The sequence below is a fragment of the Pholis gunnellus genome (genome assembly GCF_910591455.1).
Source record: "Pholis gunnellus genome assembly, chromosome: 15".
In the NCBI taxonomy this organism is placed as follows: Eukaryota; Metazoa; Chordata; class Actinopteri; order Perciformes; family Pholidae; genus Pholis; species Pholis gunnellus.
Genome location: NC_136542.1, coordinates 22,107,606 through 22,121,955, shown reverse-complemented (window position 1 = coordinate 22,121,955; position 14,350 = coordinate 22,107,606). Strand labels below are relative to the sequence as shown.

Here is a 14,350-nt window from a genome sequence, read left to right as displayed (position 1 = left end):
TGAAACCATGTTTTAATTCAGTTTTGTCTTGTTTTAAAAATGTTCAGAACAAATAAAATAATAAAACGCAATGCACTCAGTGAGCAAGGTTCCTGTGCGTAACTGTTGACGGATTAAAAGAAAAAGCATAATTACACAGATTTGGTGTGCAAAGAGTACATTTGTAATGTCATCAACAAATTACCAAAGATTAGTGCAGATTGAGTGCACAAAAAAGGTAATCTCAACATTTATGCTGTATGAGCATTTATACAAAAACATAATTAGAAAATTCCCCTCTGATGTCTTCTTTAAAACAGGGGAGGTGGCATAAAACAATGTGGTTGATCCTAACAATTAGTACAGTCAAATTAAATCATAATAATAATCTTAAATATTTAACAAAAAGGAAAAGGAGCTCTTTCAATAACTAAAAGCAGGAACCAGCGCATATTTGAAATAATGTGTGCATCAGAATCATTTTCATTGCTTTGGAGAGGAAAATAGGCAATATGTTTGAAACTATTACGCTACTCATTTATGTGTAAACGCTAATACATTTTGTGAATTATGGATAATTTATTGAATATGAATTTAGAGTTTTTTCCATTTTATTCTGGAGCCAGCAGCTGAAGGTGTTTCAGCTTCACCTTGTTTCTGAAGGTGTGCATTAGGTTATTGAGACATTGCGTGAATCCTGGTTATAAATGATTCATGAAGGTTTGGCAGGGATCCAAAAGACAGATTATTCAACAGAGCACTTTTTCAGTAGTTATGGGCAGCTTGCCTTCAATTTGAGTCTTAAGAGCAGACGGGTCGCAAGACCACAGCTGTTTATCATTCCTCCGCAGCCACAAAGAAGTCGCTTTTTTCCAATGGTGTATCAACATGTTTTCCATGGTTTATGAAAATTGTGTTCATGGTGTATGACAATGTTTGTATTGGTGTATGAATGACAATGTTTTTATTGGTGTGTGAAAATGTTTTATTGGTTAATGAAAAGGTTTTCCACCAAAAGCTGAAAGGCAGTGACTGACACCAAAGTTATGAGGATTGCACAATTTTTTAAATTCCAAAGAAAAGTCGGGGGAGTAGTGAAGAGGGAGGTGGAGTACATCATCATGCGCTCCACCTGCTATCATAACCAAAACCCAAAAATGTTTATGAGGAAATGACGTCCTAACAGAGTTCAGGAAAAGGTCAACAGGGACTGGACTCAGCCTTGACTGACCTGGGAGGAGTATTTAGAATAACTAAAGAAGGTGTTCTCCTGCTCTGACTAGCTGGTTTCTCATCAGCTGCTCATCTGAAACATAGAAATACTGATGAGTCTGGATTTACTCAAATTGGCTAAAGATAAGAACCCCATCCATCCACTAAGTTTCAAATGCAATAACAGCTTTTACCAAGATCCCCGGTCCAAGTTTTGTCTTTTTGCAAAATGATACTCAACTGAATATTAATACGGTCTTATTCACAGAGATGCAGAGATACAGACTGTCATGAATCCGTTTTCATTGTCAAAATCCTTTTCTCCAGAACTCCAAAGCCACAGTAGGCTTTGTGCACATAATTAGCATTAGCTTGTGCATTTTGCCGTGCACCAACAAATGGTCGATTGAAAATGGCTTGCAGCAAAGAGGAGAGAAGCCTTTGAAAATGAGAATCTAAATGATGCCTATCTATCCTCCCACAGGTCTAAGAATAGCTCCATATCATTCAGATGGAAATGCAGACAGAGGCAAAAACAAGATGGTGGTGGTGTGTTCGTCACTCATATGTGTCAATGGCAGGCATGTGAACAGAATGTGATGCATTTTGGATTTCAATGGTTTTGCCTCTTGAACGCTCAATTGAATGGAGGCTGACGTGACACCGACTTCTTGTGCTAGAATCTTACAAAAGGTCTTCCAATTTTCACAAACTTTACTCAGTTTTAAAATAGTGGTCCCTTACTGGTCTAGTCTAAGAGTCCAAATTTACATTTACCTTTGACGTCAGGCCATGGTCCTCATTCAGTTTATTTCTATCCATCCATTTTGTCTGTCAGTGGATTCAAACCCATCTCCTTGTTGTGAGGAGACCATGATTTTATTCCACAAAATGAAAACTTAAATAAGCTAAAACCAAGAAACTTTGTGGCAAGAGACTGCAATTAGGGCTTAAAATCAACATAAAAAAACAAAAAAACATTAAAAGCTTAGCAATGACAGTTACAAATTCTGTCAAGCTAATTCAGGCAACCAAAGCCATTGTTACAGCAGAACATGAAATCAGACGTTATAAAAAGAACAGGGCAATAAAAAAGCTGCACAGCTGGAATTTAAGTGTTTTTCAAGCTAGGTTTCAACGCAGTACTTGGCATAAAACTTTTACTTTTTGTTTTCAATATAAGTAATACTAAGTTGAATAAATTGAATTTCATCATTGTCAGCATGCTGTGAAGCAGATAGCTTCCTCTCAGGCAGCTCAAGCTGCTACATGATAGTCAACAGATGTGCAAGGCGAGGGTCACATGATCACAAGAGCTGGTACCAATGAGCTACTTTTAGCGTCTTTACTCAATAGGAAGTGGAAAATGGGGGGGGGGGGGGTAAAGCTCTAAAGAAATTCCCCATAATGCAACCAAAGCTGAAGCCCCCGTCTCTGCAGGACGGGGGCTTCAGCTGGCGGCTGCCTCAGCTTGGATCCATCTGGCAAAATCCCCAGCGGGCCGGTGGAGCGCTGGGTCTAACCTGGGTGTAGCACCTGCAACAGGAAGTCGATCCGGTGGGGAGTCAGGGCAGTCCCCCCGGGATCAAACACTGTTGCTGGGGTTTGCTCTGGCCGAATTCTGGGCTAACTGATAACAGTAGGTCGGCCCCGTCTCCCGGAGCTGCTGCACACTCTGCTCTCGGCAAAGAATTCTCTTGACGGTAGGGAGGCAAGGGTAACTTTTGGGTAACTTTTGCCTCACGAGGTACAAGTGGTACGGACGGCGAGGGCTAGCTGGTTAGCATGCTCATTTAAGTAGACATCTCTGCAACACAATACAGACGTCTTTGACATAACGTTGACACTGACAACATCATTAAGGTTATTTTCTCATGCTTGAGAAAGAATGTTCCCCTTTCACCAGACAGAGGGATGGGAGAACACTCACCACAGTGATACGCTCCAGGTGACATGTTGTTAAGAAAAGGTTTGACAGGGATTGTTCGAGTCTGTGTGCGCGCAAATACATATTCATACCGTAGTTTCAAAATCTAAGGGAAACAATAGGTAACATGTTCCTGAAATTGTACAGCAACTATATTAATATGCCAATGTTCTCAGACCAGTATGAGCTTTTAGATTGCTTCAAATCTAGCTTCCTGTGGGTGGGCTCACAATCCATACATAATGGTGTATTATTTTCCGAGTGGCACCCTGAAGAGTCCTCGCTTCAGTCTCCACTGGTGACATCGCTCTCGACACTACCCACACATACTGGAGTCACTATGCAGACATGCTGCCTAGCGCAGCCCCTCTGAGCAATGCGACCCACTGTATGACATATTTACAGTAGACAGTGGGACATGCACGCCTGTAAACAAACACACACACATACACTCATGCTGTACAGCGACAGGGCTGCCTGTGACTTCATCAACCAAAGAGATTATCCTCCGTGACTCAGGTGGATGGTGACGAAGCTCAGTTTGTTTATTTGTGTGTGGTTTTGTACGTGTGTGAGAGAGAGAGAGAGAGAGAGAGAGAGAGAGAGAGAGAGAGAGAGAGAGAGGAGAGAGAGAGAGAGAGAGAGAGAGAGAGTGTGTGTGTGTGACAGTGTGCAGTGACAGCTGATAGCAGATAAAGGCTCAATTGGAAAAGAGGGCAGACATGATTCATTACCAAAGTGAAAGATGAGGCCAAGAAGAACTGTTTGGAGATTCAAATGTGGTTTCAAAGCAGCAACATTTCCATTTTGATTGCCTTCTTGGTTTCTTAAAGCCTGGGGGCGGGGGGGGGGGGGGGGGGGGGGGGGGGGGGGGGGGGTGTCTGTATGACTCCGCTTGTTGAATGCAATGGGAGTCGGTAACCTTTCCGTTATGAGGTGACCATCCTGGCATAACAGTGCTGAATCTTGTCTCAGATTCTCTATTCGTCCTCTATTTGAATGTAACCAGATCAATGGGAACCCAGGCTGCAACCAATACACACTCACTAGTATATTATGATAAGGTTGGGCAACAGGGAAAAATCGCCCCCACTTTAACTGGCGATAGTTGATATATTTGGCAGCGGTGTGGGTGCTAACGGCCATGTGAGCTCCACATGACCCTCTGCACGTTACACTTTATACTGCTACTGCTGTATATGACTGGATTACTAACTCTTCAAACTCAATCCAGTTATTTAATATACAGTATTACAGTACAGCCACAATTGAGTGCAGCAAGTGGAACCTCACTCCCAACTCGTCAAATTCCGACACTTGGTCGGTGGCCCTTGGCGTCTCATACGACACACGAGGCATCCTTTAGCGTCTGTATGAGACGCACTGGGTTTCCAACCAACCCCAATATAAAGCTATCCACGTCAGTATTAGACGGTCAGAGCGGGGGAGTTCCTGCAGGGCGGGTGAAGGGGTGGGTCAAACAAACGCAGGACTTTCACCAAGGAGACCGCTGTTTGTGTCCTGTGTGAAACCAAGTCAAGGTTGACTTATTTTTGTTTCGTGACTTTTCGGACTTTACCAACAGCAGTTACGTAACAGACGTGGTTATTTAACACAACTAATTTGAACCCAAAACATCACGTTTTCCATCGGGGGCAAGTGCTTCTGCTGCCTAAACCAAACCAAGTAAACCTAAAAACTAAGTAAACCTACGTTGGAAGTTTATTTTGGAAAGAAACTGTGCATGTAATGAGCAGAAGCTGATGTAATGTCCAAGACTGATACTAGAGGGGTCCCTAGAGCGTCATAGTTTGAGGTGTGGGACCACTGACCGAGCCTCCAAATTTGACGAGTTGGGAAAGAGAACTTGTTGGCAGGGGAGGCGGTTCATGCAGTTTGAGACCGGCCATCAGTGAATTAAGCCCATTGCGCAACATCGAATGCAACTTCTGGTGATGTACACATTGAACAGACATTAGAAGTTCATCTTTTGCATTCAACATCTTGACTTCCAGTGGAGCGGAAATGTAAACGATCAAGCTATATCATCGGCGAGATTGCAAACGGTGGATCTCGTAGTCCCTTTGATAAGTCCTTGTTCCAAAGCTGGGAAGTATTAATGAGGAAGGGCTTAGACACATCCTGTCACACACGGCGGTGTGTACCACATAGGAGAACCATAAAGCTTTTGACTTAAAGGCCCAGTAAACCTGCTATTCTCCCCGGTTCGAAGTAGGAAGGGCTGAATTGGCAAAAGGGTGCGGTCAGTTGTGGGGTTATTGGTTTTATGTTGCTGGGCTGCTGTCAATCAAAAATTATCTTAAAATCCCTGCGAGTCTAAAAATGATTTTTATTGCTACTTATTTAGTCAAGAATACGATTAATTTCTTTGTTACTGACCATGTTTTTGAGGGTTTCCAGGCTTACGGTGGTCTGTCTCTCTCCCGCACGCACGCACACATGCACGCACGCATGCACACATGCACGCACGCACACACACATGCACACATGCACGCACGCATGCACACATGCACGAAATATGCAGGAAATATGTGTCAGTATTATATCTGCACCTAGCAGCAATGAATACATTTACTGTATGTAATCTTGCTAGATTTGAATATCACATTTTTACAATTTTCTTGACCAAAGCTGGTCAGAGAACGCCTGGACTTCAAATGAAGTTATTAAGCACAAACACACGCCGCACGCTAAACGCTTGGGATTTACGGCGGCCCACATAGAGGAGAACGTCCATCCCCATAAGAAAGCAGAACCACAGGACTCATGTTACATGGACTTACAGAAACAAAACAACACAACGAAGAGGTGTTCAAGGAGACAAAGAGGAGGAAAACAAAAGTGTCAGAGTGCTTTGAGCTGCTGAGACAGTGAGAGGTGTCTGCACCGATATCCTTAAGACCGCTGAGTGGGTTTTTGCGAGGGTTTTGTGGTGAATTAATTTCATCAGACGGACAATTTCTCGACTGTGACAAGACGTTTTGCGGAACCTTGAAAAATATCTGATCGAAAATGCAAAGATTTTCAAAGGCTATAAAACACCTCAACAGACCCTGGAGAAGGGACACACAAACTGTACACCCACACATCGGGCAGGCAGGCACACACACACACACACACACACACACACACACACACACACACACACACACACACACACACACACACACACACACACACACACACACACACAGAGAGAGGCACCTACAGGCAAATGCAGATATACAAACATTAGTGCACCGCAGCCTAAAACTGTCTCTCTGTGTTGATTTTTCTGGGCTCCTAAATCTGGTTTGGGGGCAGAGACGGTGCCCACTCGATTCTTTTATGCCATGCAGCAGGTTTTCTGGGGGAAGGAGAGATGCATCCCAACTCGTCTCATGGGCACCGCACAATCAGGTAAACGAGAAGCAAAAGCGAGAAGGAAAGGCGCGAGGAGTCTGGTTACAGAATGGTTGAGGAGAGGAGACCATTTCAAACAAACCAACGAAAAGAGTGTAAAGGTTAAAAAGAAATTAAGATGTGTGGATGTTGATGATTGTTACGGAGCCAAATTATTTCTGAATTACTCAAATTCCACAACAAAATTAATTGAAAAAAGTAGACCCTAATAAATGGTATCGGGTCATATTGTAATGGATGGTGTCTGATGAAATAAAGCTGATCAAAATCCGCTCCTTTCTTTCCTGGATTCTGCCGTACTGTCCTCTGGCATTTCACTGCCTATCAGCGTGAAATAAAAGCGCACGTGAATGTGAAAAATGATTTGACTGCACCAGTGAGCAACTCTGTTCCGAACACTCGGGTTGGCAAAAGATCGCTGAACTCTCTCTGCTCTCTTTCTCATCAACAAAGACCAGTGTACAAAACAATCAGCCGTCAGCGTCTCATTGTTAGCCGGTGCAGAACGTGGATTTCAGCGGTTAAAAGATATTTGATGGCAGGCCAAAACAGAAACTGTCTGTTGTGGGGTTTGTGTGCCCTCTGTGAAGCCCGTTTCTGCACTAGGGGTGTTCCCAATTATGAATAGAAGTAGTTGGATCTGATTGGTCAAGCCTTGCCGATCATTGGATGATCATCAAATCATTTTTTTGCTCGTTTGCGACATTGTCTTCCATTTCTTCCGCACAAGACAAAAGAGCTAAAACTGCCAATTTTTTTTTTACTTGGAAAAAGAATGTGTTCTACAATATAATCTATATCTAATCAATATAATCTATCTGTTTGTCGTGTTGCATGGGAAGGCGCGGCGCTGTCCATAGTGCTGAACCAGAGCTATAGACAGGCTGCCTGCTTGCTTTTGGTGGCTGTAAATAGAAGAACCTTAGAACCTTACTCTCTAACATTTATTTACTAGCACCAAAGAGATTGATTGACAGCTAGTTTCACATTTTATCAACAGTATTATTATAGGCTGATATTTATGCCAAAATAGGCAATATGTCATGTTTTATTTGTTATGTAGCGTGAATGTATTTTTTTAAAGGCCTATTGTTTGTTGTCTGTATGAGTTGATTTGGTGACAAATTAGTTAATGAGTTATTAATAAAGCTTTCTAATCTAATATGCAGGGAGAAACCAAAAGTAGTTGTATAATCCGACATTCAGCACCCATATTTAGCCGAATGCAACAACATACGCACGTGCGTGTGTGTGTGTGTGTGTGCGTGTGTGTGTGTGTGTGTGTGTGTGTGTGTGTGTATGTATGTATGTATGTATGTATGTATGTATGTATGTATGTATGTATGTTAGTCACCAATCAGAATGCCATATTACATGCAGCTCAGTGAAATGATGAAAAATGTAAGGTATAGACAGTATTGCCTTAAGCCACAGCAGGATACTCTAATCTATGTTAGTTCAGCAGAAATACTTTGATGCCTTGTGTGAGATTATGTAAAAAAAATATTCCACAGGGACGGATACATTTGATCTGCGTATTCTGCACATCTCTGCCCAATCCGATAGCTATTCCTATCTGTAATTGGACTTGTCTCCTTGGCATTAAATCCAGGTCAATAAAATCCCAACCCACTTGATACTAGTGACCCTACTACTGCCGTGTCTCAACTATTCTGTTTCATTGGCATACTAGAATCTTCATCGCACGACCTCCACCGCAACAATAGTTGAAAGAGAAATGATTTGGCTTGACAACGAAATCTACCGCCTCCTCCGATGTTAACATTTATACATTCTCTAAATGTCTAAATCTATTTAACACTTAGCAGCGAGTTGAAACGAGTAAGGAGAATAAATCACAGGAGCTAGGCAGCGTACCACCACGGCTCTCAGAGTATATTTCCTTCTAGGCGGCCCTGTAAAACGTTATATAACAAACCAACACTGAATCTTAAGCAGGTGAATCTGTAAGCCGGCAGAAGAAACAGTGATTTGACTTCTGGTAATCAATCGTTTATAAAAAAAAAAAAAAGAAAGTAAACGCGGTTTTACAGTCCCATCAAAGAGAGGAGCCGCTGCAACAGTCTACGCACACTGTGCATTATCAGGAAACATGTGGGTGTCTGTCGGGGTGTTTCAACGTCTTTTTTTTGTTCTCCCCTTTGCCGCTCTGTGAGGCAGAAAACATTACAGCCACGGTCTGTTTGAAGACAAGGGAAGAAGGAGTAACGGAGAGAGCAAGAAAGAGAGAGGAAGAGGGAATAGAAATAGAGGTATAACGCAGTAGCTCAAGGGGGGCTTACGAGTTTGCGTTCAGAGCCCTCAGATCCGAGCCCCTGCTGAAAGGAGAGTAAAAGTGAGATATCAAACGACTCAGGAGCGATGAAAGAGAAGAGCAGAGAGGTGCGGGAAAAGAGAGGAGAGTGAGGGAAAAGCTCTCTTCTCCCGTGTGTTGTTTTTGTTTTTCCTTCCTCTCCTCGCTGTGTTTCAGTGGAGCGAGGGACGACCTCGCTGGGTAGAGCGCGGCTCTTCTCTCTCTTTTAAGTCCCACTCACTCTCTCGGTTCCCTTTGAGGATCAGCCAGAGGGATCAGCAGAGGAGAGGGAGTGATGGAAAAATAAAAAAAATAAAAACGGAGAAGGATGGAGAGAAGAGAGACAGGGAGCAGGCATGTGAAAGTGTGTGTGAGAGTGTGTGTGTAGGGAGGCGCTGGAGAGATACGACCGAGTAGACAAGAGTTTAAAAACTGGTAAAGACAAATTTAAAAAAGTGAGGTAGACAGGGCAGCAGTGAAGGATGAGGGAGCGAGGGAGGGAAGGAGGAAAGGATGGAGGATGAACGGACAAACGACAGGGCATAAAAGCCGATAAAATGACGGAGATTTTGACAGAGACTACATGTAGTTGATATGACATCCTGAAATAAAAGTATTTTGTTTGGCTGCATCGTAAACACATACAGCGATACGGAGATATGAAGAGATGTGTGTTTTTTTAAATTATTTCATGTGGCTGAGGTCTAATTCATTCAAGGGAGACTTTGCCGATTTTCAAGTGGGGGACCGAGAGAGCTCTGCAAGGTTTTCCTCTTCACTGGAGCCAACGCAGAGGCCGCGGACAGAAGCCTAACGAGGGTCAGCAAGGATGAGGACACGGACGAGCAGATCCGCGCCAACACATCCGCATGCTAAATAAAATAACATCCACATTAAATGCAATACATGCAAGCATTTGTTTTCAAACAACGGCGGAGAAGACATCCAGTTTTCTTTTTTTTCGCCCTAGGTCATGAATTAACACACTCCCACACAGCTGACAAAAAAGGTGCACAAAAGGCATGTAAGCGGAGCGTATTCATGCGCGGCCTTGATATGCATATGTGCAGAGATCTTGCAAGACAAAAGAGGCAACAGGAGAAGAGGAGCGGTAAATGAGAGCGTGGCTTCGTTAAGCCTCTGCATTTTTTTTTATGTTTCTTAAAGGGGTTTAGATGAGGAAGGGTTTGTTCTATAGCCCCCCGCACCCCCCCCAACCCATCCCCGCTTTGCCAGCAACCACCCCTCTCCATCCCCATAGCTTCCTGCTCTCCACTTCTACATGCCTTTAGCCTCCTTCTGTCTGTTCTCCTCACGCAACTGGCGGGGGAGGGGGGGCACTCTGGTCTGGAGTCATGGTGAGGGGTCAGTCTCCCTCTCTCACACACACACACACACACACACACACACACACACACACACACACACACACACACACACACACACACACACACACACACACACACACACACACACACACATCATAAAAACATGCAGTCATATGCAATGTTCACGTACAGGTTGAAAAAACACAGAGCTATTCAGCAATTTTTCGACAACCACAACAGCACTCTGGGTGAAAGCCTCTAGAACCAAGTGGATGCTCTGTGCAGAGAGGTGTCCGTCAGAACAGCACGTTCCTCGCTAAGAACATAGCAACCAAGAATGCTCTGCACACGTCAGCCACAGAGAGCCAAAATAAGAATGTCAGCATAAATCCTAAAGATGGGTTCTTTGTCATCAGAGCTTCATACTCAGGCTGCAACTAACGGCTATTCTGATAATTAATCTGTCCAATAACACTTAGATTTATTTATCAGATAAAAAGAAATAAAAACTAACGAGCGTTAGCTAAATCTGCCATCTCAAGCAGGTTTGTGTCCGTTTTGACTGACCAAAGAACAATTACAGTGTAATTAAAAAACAGTTGCGATGGACAGTGCCGTTGTATTTGTGATGGCTCAATTTAGCCGGGCGTTAGCTTAATCAAGCGTTAGCTTTAAAAATTGCTTTATCAAGGGCCCGACTTCATGGATCATCACAAAACAAAGAGCAAGGAAACGGCTGTCCAATTCATTTGTTTCTAAATCAGAACCTGTAATCGTGCCTCTGCACTTTATGGTCTCTCTCATAGCATTGCTTACTAGTGTTGCTCTAACACATGCACAGCACGGGGAGAAAAACAGATAAGGATCATGTAGGACACGCACGTGACCTCTGTGTTGGTGTCATTAGGATATTTTGTTGCTGTTACTGCATGGATCCTGTCACAGTTTATTCTTTATACATTGGGAGAAGACGAGCGTCTGTGTGTGTTTGTGAGTGTGTATCTGCATCAGCGCTTGTGCTGGAGAGTAAGAGATAAGTGAATACGCACCATAAATGAGAGAGAGAGAGAAAGAGAGAGAGATATGTAATTTGCAAAAAAAACATGGGATGAAAACGGCAGGAGATAGAAGAAGGAAGGAGGACAAAACAGAGGAGCCACAGAGGAGCATGGGAGACGAGGATGAAATAGGAACGTCGGCAGGATGGGAGAGAGAGAAGAAGAGAGAGAGAGGGAGAGAGAAAGAGAGAGAGAGAGAGAGAGAGAGAGAAAGAGTGGTAGTAGTGGAGGTGTGGTGGGGGGAAGCAGAGGTCTCTTAACCTTGTGCGACGGGGCGTGTGCTTGTAAATAAACATCAGCCTGAGATTATTCTGAGCATGAAGGCCTAGACCGTGGGGCCCTGAGGTCAGAGTGGGCCCATACCTGGCTCTGTCTCACACACACACACACACACACACACACACACACACACACACACACACACACACACACACACACAAGCGCACACACACACACACACACACACACACACACACACACACACCCTCTTACTACATCCACACCAAACACAAAGACGTTGTGTTAGAGCCTATTCAAATACTGGTGCACGCACACAAACACATGAAAACAGACACATATATTTGGGATGTAAAAAAACACCACGAGCATGCATGGATCTGAACACACACTCATCCGCACACACAGACACACACATACACACACACAAATGTAAAGTGACAAATGCACACAAACACATACACGCGCACGCTAAATCTAGCAAGACAAAAACAAAGTGGATTTGAACAAAGAGAATACGCACACTGCTGAAGTACCCACTCACACAGTGCCCACAGACTCACAGATAGCATTGCATACAATCCTGCATGTACACACACACACACACACACACACACACACACACACACACACACACACTCCGTCTCTGTACTGTTAACACCCCAGATGTCTGCAGACATCCAGTCATCCCGAGCTCAGACACTGTGTGTCATCCATCTCGTTTTTTTTTTGTTCTTCCCTTGTTGTTTTTGAGGAACCGACTGATGAGTGCAGACACTGGGATGTGGGATTATTCACAATGACATAACATGGCGCGAGATTCACAGCACAATCGCACTAATTCGTCGACTACCTCTCAAGCAACCTGGAAATCAGAGGCGGAGCCTGTGGCTCTAAAGGTATCTTTTCTTTACTAGTGAGTTACTACAACTAACTTTTTCATTGTCTGATCTAAGGACAGTACGGCGGTGACTAATGGTTATTTTCCATTATCGACTCATCTCCAGAGTATTTTCAAGATGAATCAATTAATCGTTCGGTGCATAAAATGTAAGAAAAAAGTGAAATATGTCTTTACTTCAAAATAGTTTGTGATTATTTTTCGAATCGTTGTAGTTCTAAAGGAAAATGAATCCTGCATGAATAAATACAATGCTTATACGTATACGCAGTGACTGTATAATGAAAGGTATAATTTCATGGACAAAGTGACACAGTACACAAATTATTGTAGCATCATCACAAAATGAAGTCCATTTAGATGGAAATGGTAAAACCAACTATGAGCACATGACATCAACCTTTTATAGAGAGAGAAAAAGTTGATCATCTCAGTTTACATGGGGATGAATCCAGTTGATTCGCAATCAATGTTTAACTTTAAGGTTCTTAGGGTCCCAAAATTTGATCAAATCTGTGTCTTGATATTGTGGTGTGACAAAAAAAAAAAAATCACTATCTTCATCAAAACTGAATTACCTGATAGGAACAACAAAAAACATATTCATTGTATATGTGGTGTGCTTACTGTTCAATGCTGGGGGAGAGGTAGAGTTTTGGGAAGACTTGGGTGGCCTCAGCATCCTCAAAGCTCACTGAGAGAAGGGCCACGTCCTCTCCAGGGTCCACCGCTGTGTCCTGAGAAAGACAAAGCCAGGTTGGTAATGTTACTCGGTAAAACCACTATCTATAGGCAAAACACCATTGGTATGAAGCTGGGACTCATTTACATAGCCACTGCCTGCACTGGGATCGTTGCGAGTTATGGACTGGGGTTTGCATGAAGTTTGTAGGACGTTGACACGTTTAAAGGCCAATCAGCATATACAGCATTTTTGACACTGTTCCACGTAACAGATAAACTTCTATTGTACTAAATGTAACAGTCCACACTGAATTCGAGATCACAGGACCCTAGGTGTTTTTTCTACTCCAAGTATTTTTTCTTTTTCTTTAATGGTGCACACTTGTTTGTATAAACAAAATGAGCACTTGAGTTTAGTTTGCCTACTTTTTCTCTCTTGGCCATCAGGGGGCGACTCCTCTGGTTGTATAGAAGTCTATGAGAAAATGACTACTTCTCTCTTGATTTATTACCTCAGTAAACATTGTAAACATGAGTTTATGGTCTCAATCTCTAGTTTCAAGTCTTCTTCAATACAGCATGATGTTCATTTAGTGAATGATGGTCCATTTAGAGTCAAACAGACCATAAAGCAGAGTATGATTTAAGGCGGAACTACCTTGTGATTGACAGGTTGCTACTGCTACCAGAGCCGTCTACGGCGTCTCTACGTCACTTTATTGCAGTCCAAATATGGTCACTTTTATTCACTGGTTACAAAAAACAAGATGGCAACAGCCAAAATGATGAACTCAAAGCTTCAAAACCACAGTCCACAAACCAATAGGTGACAACAATGTCCACTTTTATATATACATATTTACTATGTACAGTCTATGGTGTGGGAGAAAGACTTTTAGGGAGCAGATTGTTAAAAGTTTCAAGGTAGTCACGTATCCATAAAATAAGCTATTTAAGTTGCAGAACTTTTGGAGTCAATCTGAGTTCTCAAAAAAATGAAGTTATGTCTAACTCTTAGAATTTCCAAGTTGAAACCCTAATTTGATGAGAGATCTGAAAGGATTCCGATTTAATACCAGATTAAGATTTGATTTAAACCCAACCCTGGGGATCACACTCTTCTATGTGTGCACAACAAGTGGGCAAGTCCCAAAACCTTGAAGGAGATGGAGAAGAGGAAAGACACCAGAAGAAACATCTGTTTCGTTTCATGCCACATTAGCTTCAACAGCTGCACTACGCGGCTGAGCTGATGACTGGGAGCACCAATCAAATCATGTGTGAGAT

The 14,350-nt window shown here is 42.9% G+C and overlaps 1 protein-coding gene across 2 annotated transcripts in view; it reads right to left on the bottom strand.

Annotated features, from left to right (window-relative positions):
* The window catches only part of babam2 (BRISC and BRCA1 A complex member 2), an 88,018-nt gene that overhangs the window by 16,160 nt on the left and 57,508 nt on the right, over positions 1 to 14,350 (bottom strand). For both annotated transcript variants that reach the window (XM_079175106.1, XM_079175107.1), the window contains exon 7: positions 13,007 to 13,116. In XM_079175106.1, the coding sequence (XP_079031232.1) occupies positions 13,007 to 13,116 (110 nt within the window). The remainder of the gene's footprint in view (positions 1 to 13,006; positions 13,117 to 14,350) is intronic.